At 32.5% G+C, this 15,348-nt stretch overlaps 1 protein-coding gene across 1 annotated transcript in view; it reads left to right on the plus strand.

The window, feature by feature from the left end:
• The window catches only part of PSME4 (proteasome activator subunit 4), a 106,685-nt gene that overhangs the window by 26,992 nt on the left and 64,345 nt on the right, over positions 1-15,348 (plus strand). Inside the window, exons 4-10 of the mRNA XM_027865123.1 lie at positions 4,821-4,865; positions 7,733-7,882; positions 8,570-8,633; positions 9,583-9,657; positions 10,701-10,823; positions 13,083-13,175; positions 13,987-14,252. Coding sequence (XP_027720924.1) covers positions 4,821-4,865; positions 7,733-7,882; positions 8,570-8,633; positions 9,583-9,657; positions 10,701-10,823; positions 13,083-13,175; positions 13,987-14,252 — 816 coding nt within the window. The remainder of the gene's footprint in view (positions 1-4,820; positions 4,866-7,732; positions 7,883-8,569; positions 8,634-9,582; positions 9,658-10,700; positions 10,824-13,082; positions 13,176-13,986; positions 14,253-15,348) is intronic.

A 15,348-nucleotide genomic window follows, 5' to 3' on the forward strand; every position in this document is an offset into this window, starting at 1 on the left:
TTTTTGTGTCTGGGTTTTCATGTATTTAAATTGCTGTCCAGAGGATCACATATACCATGTATTTCAGTGATAAAGCTATGTGTGATCCTGGATAAGTCACTTAACCCCAATCGCCTCACCACAAAACAAAACAAAATAAAATGTCTTTATGTAAGAGGGAGGAAATCTGAAAAAAACTTTTCAGGCAACAGATCTATTAACATAAGGAGAAATTTATGCAATGGTTTACAGATACGTAGATATATCATATCTGTTGTAATATGTAATTTGAAATGTCCTTGTGCTATTTCCAGAAAGAGTGTTTGTATGGATTTTTTTCTGAGACTTTCAGTGGACCTATAGACAAATTCCTTCGCCTCTTGCGTTATTTTGTTAATATGGCTATATTTTACAGTCGTCTAAATTAGTTAAATGAAATCCTTTGGAACTCATAAAAAAAAAAGCTTTGTAAAGGCAATAGTTATAATGAGAGTATCTTACAGAAAAATTGCTGAATAACAAAAAGCCCATAAGTAATTTTAACCAACCTCTGCTTTTTAATGATGCTATTTTCCTTATTTATCCATCACTGTTTCTCTAATAGGTATGTGATTCTGAAGATATGTTTTATTTCTTCCTGGTAATAGCTCTTCTGGGTATTGAGCATTTTATTGATCTTTCATATTACTATTTGAGTTTGAGCTCTTGGGCTGAAAAGTGCATTTAAATTCTTGGTGTGAAGTTGCTTTACATACCACCTGAGAATGATATATTCTTGTCTTGCATGTATAGTTTCCTGGAAAGGCCACATTCCTGAACTTAAGCTATTGCCAGAAATGCAATCAGGATTTCTACTAATAAGTGTTAGGCTGTGAAACAAACATTTTCTTTAATGGTTCTGTGGTAATTTCATAGAATTTACAGCTGGAAGGTACCTTAGAGAGATCATCCAGCCCAGTGTCCTTATCTTATAAATAAAGAAACAGATGCTGAGATCAGTAGAGCTAGGTTTTGAACCTAAGTCCTTCTTCTCTAAGTTCACTAGTCTTTCAGTTACAACCACAATTTAAAATAGAGTGCAGAGCTATTTAGTTGATAGGCAGTGCGATTAGTTCTCACATGGTGTTTTGGGAACATTGTATTTTCATTTTTGTATATTTATTTGGAGATTAAAAATTAAGAATTTGATTGTTGCCAAGATGATGTAAATATTTCCTTCATAAATTGTCATTGCTGCGATTACAGTCTTTAAAAAAAAAAGACTTCATTAAAGTTTTTCTGTACATATTTCTTTTTTCATATTCAGTTCAAGTCGACCAGGCTTGTCTTCACCTAAAACAATTGTCCTTAATGTTTTACATAGGTGGTAAGGATTATTACTATGTTTCTTTTGCATGTTTGGTTGGTTATATTGTAACACTTGTCACACAAGTATAACTTTTTTTCCTATAAATAATTGTAATGAAAAACCAATGTTAACATTACACCACTGTTGATGAGAATGTCGCACTGTATTTAAACCTTTCTAATAGTGGAATTATTTAGAACTATATTTTGTGTGAAGTGGCAGTTGGAAAATGGCTACTTGCTAATGAAACTGACAAATATCAGAATTTGAAGGTTTAAATGTAAAATGGATAATGTTTGACTAATTAACTTTTGGTAGGACTTGGTGTCCACTTAGGTTTAGAAAAAGCATGTCAAAGTGAACGCTTCTTCACAATGAAGTGTTTGGAAATTGCTTGATGGAGAAGATTGTGTGAGTAGTAACTCTATTAAGTCATAAAAGAATTAAGGGAAATATGAATAGATTATAGCAAAACTAGAGTTTTTAATATTACTTTATGTGCATTTACTTTCTCATAAGCAAAGTTAAAGTGCAGAATTATGAGTGAAACCAAAAGCTGCTCTGAGCAGTTCAAGGTCTCCTTGAGATTTGAATGTTATTTTTGATGGTAGCACATCCATCAAATTCTACACTTGAGCTTAGAAAGTAAACATTGTTTCAGGGGTTTAGAAAGTAGATCTTTCAGGAAGCAGAAACCTTCAAGTCTAGTTTAGCCCACTTCCATAAACTTGTTCCTGATAGAAGGGAGTGTCCTTGTGGTCATTCATCTATTGGAGATAGGGCATTAAGTTTGGTGACTTACTAAAGGAATTCATAATAATACCATATTTACTTGCAAAGAAATGATTGAAGGGAATTACGTTTTCTTTTAATTTTAGTGTATCTTTTGTGAGAGAAAATGTGATGTGGGTGAACCCACCAATAAATCTAAAAGCTTATTTTCCCTAGTTAGTGCATAGATCATTTTTAATAGTAATGCCATCATATCATCATCATCAAAAGAGTAGAGGTTAGAATTATGTCTTCATTGTCATAAAATAAATTTCCAAGTCTTGGAAAAACATATTGTGATATATTTCACTTCCTTTAAAAATTAGTGAAATATAAACCGTAGCATCTAGCCTTAACCTTTTATTTTATTTTTAAACAGAAACATTGTTCCCTCCATCTTGAGAGATTACAAGAATCACAAAAGGTCAATATACAGATATCACAGGTTAGAGAGACTGTACCCTTTTCTGGATAAAGAACCTAAATCCAATGATAACAGACATTTTATGTAAGGATGGGTTTGTAAATTGGCTTTATTTGGAGGAAATTAATCACATTCACACATATCTCACGCTTCTGTTGTGTTGGCGGTCACCAAGTAGTAGTTAGCTGCCATCCTTTCTAAAATGGGGCAGAGAGAACCAGATTGTTAGAAAAAGCATGAAGCATCCATTGACTGCCTTTTTAGAATTATTTATCAATCTTGTATTCAGTGGCATGAAATCATGTAAAAAACCTGCTGGTGCAGTAACAAAATTACTGTAATGGAAACAGCAGGATAGCTGTATGGCATCTAAACTACTTTAAAATATCATTTATCCACCTAAAAGGAATAAAATTAATTTGAAGAAATCATTTTAAAAGCACTTTGTACATTGTATTATGTTTCTGACCTGTTGAATAAGTGTTGTCCATTTATTCCCTCAGTTTGCCATTCTAAAATTTTTAAAAAGTGTCTCATAATATTTTATTTGACTAGGAACCTGGATGATTCTCTTCTTTACTCTATAATGAAATCTTACTAGTTCTGTAGGTAATTTCCAAATTTAGTTTTATGTTATAAACCAAGAGAAGAACTAACAATCTTGATTAAAATTCACCACCTTTGATTTGTATGTCCGCTCTGTACCCAGCATGACATTAGGCAATTTTAAGGGTTCTAAAAAGGTAAACATTAGTATCCTTTGCCCTCACGTGTTTTAAATCTAATTGAAAAGTCTGGCTGTCTACCAAGGCAAACAGATAGTCTTGGGGACCTATAAACTAACTCTTCATCACCATTTTTTCTGCCTTTCTGAATTTTTAGCCTTTTGTCAGAGAGAATGCATTTTCTTTCATAGCAAAATCAACCAAAAGTTTTATGGGACATGTTCCATGATGGTTCTCTGGCCATGGCCTTCTTTTCTTTTTCAGAACCTAATTTTATCAGAGATGTATCCAGGATTTCTTAAGAGTTTGTTCAATCTTAGAGTACTTTTAGTTTTGAAGAAAATTTTCTCCTCAAGTAATGGAAATCAAAGTTTCACATCTCTTTTGATTATGCTATTTGTCTACTTAATTTTATTTATAATTTTGTCACTTGGATATCTCAAAATTATTCTTAATTTTTCAGAGAAATTCAATAAACTTTCATGTCACTTGTGTATTGAATGTAATTTAATTCAGACTTTTGTAAGAACTTCAAGTTTTCTTTTGGGAAAATTACCTGAAAAACCTTCCCTAATTTAAAATAAATAAGTAATAGAAATTATGAGAATATTTATTTTATGTCTTTACATTATGCTTATGTGTGTATATACGTACATACAGACAGAGATAGATAGATAAGTTATATATCTATCTTGTACTACAAGTGACATAGCATCTATAAGATTTCAAGTCAAAGTCCTTGACTACACCTTTAGACATAAACTACTTATTATTATTTACCCTTCCATATTTTGTTATTACTGGGGTATATTTTCTCTCTTTAGTGTCAGCTACAATAATCATATTACCAATGAAAATCTACCATTCTAGCAATATATATATATATTTATGAAAGGATGCTGTGACTTAAAAAATAAAGCAACATTGGTTGTAGGTTTAAAAAAAATTACATACAAATCTCTACCTGATAGGTGGATATATTGATCATTTTTTAATTTAGAGCATTGGTTAAGCCTTCCAGACTAAATTAGCTAAATAAATAGATATTATTCTTGATAAAAATATGTCATTGTCAACAAGTAACAAAGAGATTTGAAAAATTAACTGGTAGGTTACAGAAAAAAAACAACATTCCTTTTATGGCAGTAGATATAAATGCATGCACAACAGATTTTGATAATGTTTATAATTTCTTATTTATGTAGAGACTTCACTGAAAACTAAGAATTAGGTTTTGAAATTAAAACTTGTATACTTGATAGACTATGTATGCCATATGCAGTGTTTAGCTCTGGAGATTTGTTTTAGTTAGCAAAGAATGAAAGTGATTTTTCTTTGACAACTGGATTACTTTTTCCCTGAATGTAATAGCAGGGAGAAGGAAAAAGTAGATTTAAGAATTAAGTTTTCACTTTTGTGATTATGCCTAAAGTGCCTAAAGGATTAGTTATTGCATGTACACAGATGATGTCTAATTGCATCATAGATTTAAAACATAATCATGTGTTGACTGAATTAATTATATGTTGTTCTTAAAATACACTAATCTAATTTCAATGACTTTCCCCCCCAGTTCTGTAGAAAATGTTCTAAAAACACTCGTGAAAAGCTGCCGACCGTAAGTAACTTTCTTACTTTAGTGTTTATAAAGTCTAGCTGCTTTAGTGTATCTGTTTAGAGTGTTTTTTCCCTCTAATAGCTATTGCATTTTGAAGAGGCAGTAAAAGGTTTAAATAGCTTGAAGAGATACAAATAATTTACTAGGCGGAACAGATGTAGTGAGATCCTCATTCTTTTAGCTACTCAGTAAATAAAAATTTTTAATAAAATGGACTGTATTTAAATACCAACCGTATACCTAGAATGCACCAATGTCTGCATTTCAATAAACATCCTCAAATGAAAATCAGGAAATCCAGTAAAATAGCTATATTCAACAAGTATTTATTGATTGCCTGGTACTACAGTAGGTATTAATGTTGTTTAATGACTGGATGTTTAAGGACAAGACATTCATATTTTTGCAAAATTTTTCAGTTTTCATTTTGATGTTTGGCATTGTGTAGGCATAGCCATTGTGTACCATTGCCCCCAAAGTAAAATATATACCTATAAATACTTCACTAAATTGACTTGTTATTACTATCTATACATATAAGTTATAGAGCCACATCATGTTAAATAATTTAACCCCAGATGTTTTACTATAGTGTAGTTCTTATTTCTTTGTCATTTAGATCACATACATTTTCCATATAGAGAGCTATAATATTGTGCTAAAAATGTGACTGATGAAGAGCAGTTGGTGAGTTGGGTCAGTTTCTCCCATTATACTTCCTCTCCATGGAATGTCTGATTGCAAATATTCCTTACTTTAAATTTAATTTTTCCTAAAATGAAAAATCCCATTTGCTTATAGCATTAAAAATATAAAGCTAAAATAGATATATTCATTTTCAGTGTCATAACATCTAGTTCCAAATAATTGAACTATTTCCATGTCTTTACCAGTGACCCATTCTGAAAATGTTTTGCTGGCATGGATTCAATAAGTTCTGTTGAATGCAACATTCTGTGTATCTGATGAACCATAAATGTCTGTATAGCAATTACCATGTATTCAAATGATTGATTAAGGCCAATGTGCTCACCATTGTGATAGGAACTGTGTGTGTGCATTATTGAAAAAGCCTTTGAATTAGTCTTTGGTCTTAAAGAGATTGTGATCCTGTTGAGAGTAATATCATAAAACAATTAGGAAGCAATAAGCCCTGTTACAAGTACAGTAGTATAATTTACAATATAGATAGAGTAGGAATTAAGAGAAAGCAAAAAACACAAGGGGAGGAGATGAGAATCATTAAGGAAGGATTTGTTGAAGAAGTAAAAATTGAAGAAAAGATAACCTTTTCATACACATGTTCCTGTGGAGTAACAGATAGGGTTGTACTGGATTATGTAAGCTGAGGGTAGAGACAAACTAAAATGTGAATTATATAAAATTTAAACCAACCAAATGATACGTAGATAAAAAAGCAATTCATGATGTTTTGGACTGCTTGTTATCTAGCGAGCTCTGAGAGCCACACCATTAGCTAATAGGTGCCTTATCATTTTATAGCCTCAGCAATTAGGAATTACTCTTGACCACATCCCTGCCCAAATTTCAAAACCATAAGCAAAGAGTATGTTGTAAAATAGTTTAAATTTTATTTAAAATACTTTTAAAGTTCTGTCTGAAAGTACCGCTTTAGAATAGCCTTTTTTGTTCCTCTTAATGTATAAGAAGCATATATTTCGATGTGCCATCATAATAGAATTTTACTGTAATGAGACTTAGCTATAACGTAGCAGTTTTTAAATTCCCATCAAGCTTATTAAAATGGGATTCCTGTGAAGTAGCTGGTGAAGGAAATGAGAAATGTAGATGTGCTGCAGTCTTTGTTTTGAAGTGTGTTTTGCAATTTAAATTATGATTTAGCATCCTAAAATTCAACAGCTTTAGTTTGATAAAACTTACTACTCTCATAAAAGCCCAGTACAGGTCTGTTAATCATATGAATCATCTCTAAATTGGTGATATTCAAACCTAAACTTACGTATCACACATAGCCTGTGTTTCTTAAGTACTCTAATTTTTGTACTGGAAGATTATGCTAAACTCTGTAGGGCATAAAGTAATTATTTCTGTTGGATAATTGCAGTTGCACACGTGATTCAGAAATAAATGGGAGTCCATTGATCTAAGTGGGAGGGGAGAAAAAAGGAACCTCCCTGAAAGTTGTTTATATCACATAAAGCCAAAAATTTGTGGCAATTGATTATTTGCATGGATAGTATAGTTTAAATAGAAGTTTCCTAATAGCTATGGGCTGTCTTCTAACATAGTTCTCTTCTGTTGTTCATGTTTACAAAATTGTGCATGTATTGATTCCAATATTGAAAGTAACTTCAAATACTGTATTGTATTTTGCTAATGAAATTCAAAATAAACACATCAATGAAATTCCATCAGGTTCTAGCTAAAACATTTTCCATCTAAAAGTAAGGTTCAGAGGGCAACATCATAGCTAAATAATGAGTTTATGCATAGAATTTGTAAATTTCATTCAGTGGGGCTCAACCCTTGTGGAATTAGTAGATTGATTTTCTAAGTTTTATTTCTATGAAATTTTTTCTCATAGGCTAACCTTAAAATTTATTTTTAAACTTGTGTTGTTATTTTTGTTTGTTTTGCTACTTAAGCTTATCATTAAAATTTTGACAGTTCAATGGGGATATTAACAAAATTTCCAAGATTTCTATTACTGTTCAGGTAAATTTCACGACATGATTTTAGTCATTAACGCATTCACTAGATTCCCAAATTCTGTTATGTGGTAACATTTTTGTTCAATGTTCAGAGAAGCACCTTCACACTTTACTCTAAAAACTGAAGCTTACGTGTATAAGTATAAAACAGGTAAAATTTTCCTGCTTTGTTAGGTACTTTCCTGAGGATGCTACAGCAGAGATGTTGGAAGAATGGCGGCCTTTAATGTGTCCTTTTGATGTTACAATGCAGAAGGCTATCACTTATTTTGAAATATTTCTTCCTACCTCTCTTCCTCCAGAACTTCACCATAAAGGTTTTAAGTAAGTATATCTATGAGGATGGAAAGCTAAAATGTCAAACTCCATGGTGCTTTTCTGTCAAATTACTAAAAAAAAAAAAAAATTAGATAAAAATTCATTGCTTAATTCTATAGAAATTAAAACAGAATAATATTTAAAACCATTTAAATAAAAAGAAAAGTATCATTAGATATTTAGTAACTTTATTATTGAGGAAATAAAAAAAATCAATTCCTGAGTAAAACAAAGTTAATACGATACTTATTCCTATAGATAATGAATTGATAAAAGCCTTTAATAAAATGTTATTTGGATGCCAACAGTGTGCCAGGTAGATACTTAGGTTCACTATTAAATAAGATTTCTCAGTAGATAGTAATGCTACAAACATAAGGTTGAAAGACCTCTTCCATTTTATGTTTCATGCCCCACATACCCCTTTCTTTAGATACTCTCCATTCCTGCTTAGGAGATAATGGGGTTTTAGAGGAAAATCTACATGGGTATCCAGGTCATTCATTGATGGAATAACAAAAGGGTGGGAAATCCCAAGCAGTGGTCCCAACCACTGGAGTAGTTGTATGGATTTTCAAGACTATGTAGGATTTTTCCCCTATGCCTCTGTGTCTGTGTAACTTTTTTTTTTTTTAATTGAGATAACTTGACTAAAAATTACTCTGATATTTATGAAAATGTTTTCTTTTGCAGGCTTTGGTTTGATGAGTTAATTGGCCTTTGGGTTTCAGTGCAGAATCTCCCACAGTGGGAGGGGGTGAGTTTTTTTTCCTTCCATTTTCCATTCCAGTAACAATAAATCTGAACAAATTCATTTCTTAGAATTGGATATCAGCCATGTCATGATAAATCTTTATTTTTTTTTTCTCTTTCTCTAAATCAATGAAATAACCTTGATTTGGCATATTTTTTGTTGCCAACTAGTAATCAGCATACAATTAATATTATGACATTTATGGAAACAGGGACTGTCATAGACTTTTTGTGTCCACATTAGTTACATAGTTACATAATGAATACTTGTTGAATTAAATTTAGTGATTATTCAGTTTTTCTTTGTCTTCAGAGCAGTGATTTTAGAAGCATTTATATCTAAAATTGAAAGTACTATTAATTTTAAATAGACAGTAGAAGTGTTTGCATTAAAAAATGTAAATTTAGGATTTCAGTTTGTGTTTAAATTTATAAGTTTAGTTTTGGTGGACTATAGCCTGTAACAACTGTGAAAATAAGTCATCGTTATAGTTAATCATTGTTGAAGAGAATAATTAGATATAGAAAAGGGGGTGGTGACAAATTAGAATACAGTGTTTTTTTTCTTTCTTAAAAGTAATTTTTATTAATACCTTCTGATTTTCTGTCATATGAGTTTCTGACTGTGTATTCCTTCATGCCCTCCCTGGAAGGCATGCATTATAAAAACTCTTTTAAAAGATAGAAGGGAAAAAAAGCAGTTCAGCAAAATTAGCACATCAGCCATTTCTGACAGTATATACAACTTTCCATATCACTGTTCCCCATCTCTACTGTGAAGGGAGGGAGGTGCATTTTCTCTACTCTACTCTGGGGCCAAGTTTGGTCATATAATTACAGTGTTCAATTTCGTTTTTGTTGTTGTTATTGTTGTAATTCTTTCAAATCTTAAATACACAGACATACACGGAATATGTTTATTGAACAATGTCTCCCTTTTCATTTACTTTCAGCAACTAGTAAATCTCTTTGCTCGTCTGGCCACAGATAATATAGGGTACATAGACTGGGATCCGTATGTACCAAAGGTAAGAAAATGTAGTTATAAAATGACCACTGCATCTGTTTGAGATAATTACTACATGCTACATAAAGTCTTCCTTTCCAACTTATACAACACTAATGTTTGTAACACTTGTCAAACCTACTTGCCTATGATTTGTAAAGATAATTAGTTACTTTGCAGGGTTGGGTTATTTATTCATTCTTCCCAAAGTGATTGTAGTCTTTTGGGGCATTGTATGAATCTTGATTTACCTTTGGAGGTCCTTGAACTCTAGAGATGTAGGAGGCTGGTTTAGAGAGAGGTATTTTTCAGGGAGATTCTATTACCTTCCCTTCCCCTCTAAGTCCAATGTATTCATGTATAAAATCATGTTATAATTTTTCTTTAAAAGTCAGTTTCCTAGTGAGTTAGGAGATGGAGAAAAGGGCAGCAATAGGCAAATGCTCGGTTTCTGTTTGGGTGACATTCTTTTGCATCCCAGTAGGAGTAGATTTGAATTATTCTGTCTCTACTTAAGCTCTGCTGCTAGAAAAGATGTATTCATCCAAAAGATGTGGTTGCTTCTTGTAGCAGAAAGAATGAGGCAGCAAACACTAAACTTAAAGAGGAGGGTAGCTAAGGTCATGGGCTGAGAAAATAATTAAATTTAGGTTGGCACCATTGCCTCTTTTTAATATCAGTTTGTGAAAAGAAGATTCACCAGGGTAACTTTGATTTCATCAGTACTGAGGAAGGTGATCAGTAAATGAATGAGTGAAGATATTTTGGCTACTTTGTATCAATGTACTATGGCACTGTGGACAATGGATACATGTTTAATTCTGCAAAAATCTATTTTAATATTGAAAATTTCCTCTAAGTGAGATTTGATTCATATGCTCAGTGCCAAAATACTATTTCATTACATAAGGCATTATGTGATCGCTTTCCCCAGTAAAGACCAGCTGTTTTTCCTTGTTGCTAGAGGAAGTATTAATAAAATTTTAATCTGTAAATATTTGCCATTATTTTAGTTTTAAAGATGAACAAATATTTATTATTATTCTATCTCTCTCTCTCAAACAGATATTTACAAGGATTCTCAGAAGTTTTAATCTCCCAGTGGGAAGCAATCAAGTTTTAGTTCCAAGATTCTTAACAAATGCTTATGATATAGGGCATGCAGTAGTTTGGATCACCGCCATGATGGTTTGTAATGCACTGTTTTTATTTTAAGAAGTTCACTTAAAATATGTGTTACTAATATAGAAATTCTATAAGTATGTTAAACAAGGTTTTAGTGTCTTAATTTGAACCTCAGTAGTAATGACAGACTTTCAGAGTGGCCTTTAGGCAGAATAGGAAACTTAGTTTATAGGTGTACTTATTGTAATACTTGGTGATTTGTTCGTTGAAAAAACAGAAGCTTACACTTTTAAAGCTGGAAGCCACTGTAGGTATTTCATTCAGGCTTCTAATTTTACAGTTCATTAAAATCAAGCCCAGAAAAGTGACGTCACAAGGTGACTACAGATAGCAGTAAAACTAGAACCCAAGGCTTCTGTTACCAATCTAATACTCTTTTTATCCTATAATTCCTTTGATTTGATCAGAATTCATAAATTAAGAAAACAAATTGAAATAAAGGTTTAATGGATTATTTTGCTGAGTTGGCCCTGGAGGGAAGGTAGATTTTGGATTAACATAATCAGTTCTAACTGCTTCTCTCCCAAGCTTTCAGTTCCACATACCCAACCACTATTAAGCATATCAAGTAGGTATCATTTTTTGGATATCTCATACTCAACACGTCTGTTAAAACAGAGCTTGTATTTTCCCCAAACCTACCATTTCTGACTTGATAACATCTTTTGCATCTGTTCTCTCCTCTACACACATAGCCACCCTTTTAGACCATCCTTTCTGTTTTGTTTTGTTTTTTTACCTTTTTGATGAGGCAATCAGGGTTAAGCGACTTGCCCAGGGTCACACAACTAGTAAGTGTCAAGTGTCTGAGGCCGGATTTGAACTCAAATCCTCCTGACTCCAGGGCTAGTGCTCTATCCACTGCGCCACCTAGCTCCCCCCAAGATTATATTAAAGATTATAAATTATCTCAGTAATATAACACTGGTGTTCTATGATTACAAATGGAATGGAAATCTCTTGTTTTCCTTATAGTCAGTAAAAATTAAACCATTTAAAATATACTTAATTAAAATTAAAGCTTAAAACTGCATTAAGACTTTTGGAGCATCCTATATTTTGCTCACTGTATCTCATAACAAATGAATTGTAGTTATTTCATTATATTTTGGGAGATAACTAATTAGGTAGTAGTCAATACCTCCCCTAATATTATTAATTATAGTGTAATACACCAAACTAGCAGAAGCTGCTTGTTCTTTTAGATAGCTACATTTTGTAGTACAAATGGAAAACAGTATATCCTAAATCAGTCATGCTAACTGAATAAACCTTTTCAGCATTTTAACTTTGCCATTATTATTATTTAATCAATTTTGATGATTCCCTGTACTAGATGGGAATGTTAGATTAGGAAAAATGAAGTGGCTCTCAAAGCACAATAGTTTCAGACACAACATGACACATACTAGCTTAGGGCTGTGATGCTTCTTGAAATTGGATAAGCAAAGGGGCAACTAGGTGGCACAGTGGATAGAGCACTAGCCCTGAAGTTCAGGAGGACCTGAGTTCAAATCAGGCCTCAGACCAAACACTTGACACTTACTAGCTGTGTGACCCTGGGCAAGTCACTTAACCCCAACTGCCTTTAAAAGAAAAAAAAAAAGAAAAAAAAAGAAAGAAATTGGATTAGCAGATGAAAGATGCCATGTTTCACGTACACATTGTAATACTTTATCTTGGTAGTATTCAACCCATGATAAGCAAGTCAACATTTTTATTTCCATGTGTCTCATGGGCTAGTACTTTCTCTTTAAAGTGCATCAAGTAAGTTGAAGTCTTTTTTCATATTTAATTAAAATAGGCTATTATAGCTTATGTTTGGAGGATATACAGTACTAAAATATTTAGTAGTAAAAATAATTAACTCATGTTTTAATATTTTCTTCAAATTAAAAAAAAATTAATAGTATCAAACTTCTTCCACGAGCCAGACTTAATCACATCTGATCATTTAATATACCAGTCTTAGTGTCAGAATTATTTTCCTGCCATGCAATGAAAAGTAAATGCCACAAATCTGAAGATAAATTTTTGCTCCTTGGTCCCAAATAGAACATCTTAACTGATAATTGATTTTTATGGAGTCATTGTTATGACATTATTTTCACTTATAGTAAATAACATCTATCAGGATGAGATGAGTTAAATATTGAGTCTGTTAAGCTTGAGATTGCTTCTTCATTTTTTTGTGTGTGTATGTATCTATCTATCTGTGTGTTCTAATGTAAGCATTCATATTGAACTTGTTCTTTTGAACAGGGTGGACCAAGTAAGTTAGTGCAAAAGCACCTGACTGGTCTATTTAACAGCATTGCATCATTTTACCATCCTTCAAATAATGGTCGCTGGCTGGTAAGGATCTTTAACATTGATATTTAGATAGTTAAAGAACTCAGCAGGAGTGTAGTGTCTTTGCTTTGCTCTTTTTTTCTTTTCAACCGTTGGATTCAGTATTTTTGAAAATATTTTCTCATTTAATTAGTGTTATTTAAAACATAGTTTTTCTGTTTTATTTTATTTATTTTATTTTATTATTTTTTCTTTTTTGGTGGGGCAGTTGGGGTTAAGTGATTTGCCCAGGGTCGTACAGCTAGTAAGTATGTCTGGTCTGAGGCCAGATTTGAACTTGGGTCCTCCTGACTCCAGGCCCAGTGCTCTATCCACTGTGCCACCTAGCTGCCCTTTTTTTTTCTATTTTATATCAGCATTTTGATGGTGTAAGTGATTAAGTACAAAGTAGATTGCTATAAACAATACTTAATGTAGAAATAAATAAATTGCTGAGAAAATATTGCTGTAAAATTTTTAAAAATGTTAACAGCCTAAAATAGTTTAAAGGCTAGATTTTCTTATTTGTACATTATCAACTCTGAAAATTAGATGTTGGGGTGAACTGATCACACAGAGAATCTCTAAATTATAAGAAATTCTTTTGAAGACTAGGGTTGAAACAAATTTTAGGAATCATGTAATTCAAAGTATTTTGTAAAGTACGTTTTAAAATATACCTAGATGTGTTCTTTTTGTCTATTTCATCATCGAATTTGTTTGGTAATTAAAAAACAACCACCTTATAGCACTTTTTTTGCAGAGGGGAAAATTTCCCCTTCATGATACAATGGTAAATGGAGCCCACCAATGTTTTTTGTTTATGTATCCCCAGAACAAGTTAATGAAACTACTCCAGAGATTGCCAAACAGTGTTGTTAGACGATTACATCGTGAACGATACAAGAAGCCTTCTTGGCTAACTCCTGTGCCTGATAGCCATAAGCTTACAGATCAAGATGTTACAGACTTTGTACAATGCATTATTCAGCCTGTTCTTTTGGCTATGTTCAGCAAAACGGGTAGCCTAGAGGCAGCCCAAGCTCTACAGAATCTTGCACTCATGAGACCAGAGTTAGTAATTCCACCTGTACTTGAAAGGTAAGTTGATATTAAAGAATTGTTTTTGTTCAAACAGCGATCAAGAGTTACTTCTTTTGATGCTGAGTATCTAATGTCCTTTTGGTTTTTCTTTTTCATACAAGCTTGCCTTTTGACTCTGACTGTTTACCTCCTGCAGAAGTTTGGTAGGAGAGAAAGACCCAAAACAGATAGTATAACTTCTGGTCTTTAAAGAAGTTTGGTTTTGAAAATTAGATGGGAAAAGAATTGAAGTGAATTATTAAAATATGATTTTTGCTATTCTGGAGATAAAAAAAAAGTTTTTTCCCCCATGGATAATCAAAAATTGCTAATTTTTACAACAAAATTTTTTCTGTATGAGAGACAATTGGTATTAAAACTATAGCAGTGAACATCATAATGCATGCACATTATTTATATTGAACTTCTTGAAATGTGTGATACCTCAAAAAACTTGGTATTTGTAGTTTTGGTCAATGCTTTATAACCTTCAATATTTCTCTTTGTTTCCACTATCTGTGCATGTGCCTGCATGTATGCTGAGGCTTAGATCAGTCAGTAAACTTTTTTTAAGTGTCTGCTATGTGCCAGGTATTGTGCTAAGCACTGAGAATACAAAGAAAGGGGGAAAAATCAATTCCTGCTCTCAAGGAGTTTATTGTCTAATGGGGAAGGAAATGTGTAACCAACTGTGTATAAACAAGATATATACAGGAGATAATCAACAGAGAGAAGGCAGTTGCATTTAGGGGAATTGAGAAGTGCTTCTTCTAGTAGTGGGATTTTACCTTGTTCTTAAAGCTAGTGAAATCAGAAGGCAAAGAGGAAGGAGAGGATTTAAGGCATGGAAGGCAACCAGTGAAAATACCTGGAATCTAGAGATAGAGTATCATAAACGAGGAATAATAAGGAGGATGTTGTCATTTGTACGTGGTGGAAGTAAAGTGTAAGAAAAGGAAAGGTAGGATCAGGGCCAGGTTGTGAAGGCATTTAAATACTCGATGATTTTATATTTGAACCTTAATAGGGAGCCTCTGGAATTTATTAAATGGGGAAAGAAGGAGTAATAATGGAAGACTTTCACTTTAGGAAGATATATTTGACAGATGAGTGG

Source organism: Vombatus ursinus, unplaced genomic scaffold (genome assembly GCF_900497805.2).
Source record: "Vombatus ursinus unplaced genomic scaffold, bare-nosed wombat genome assembly UNPS02014778.1, whole genome shotgun sequence".
Taxonomy (NCBI): Eukaryota; Metazoa; Chordata; class Mammalia; order Diprotodontia; family Vombatidae; genus Vombatus; species Vombatus ursinus.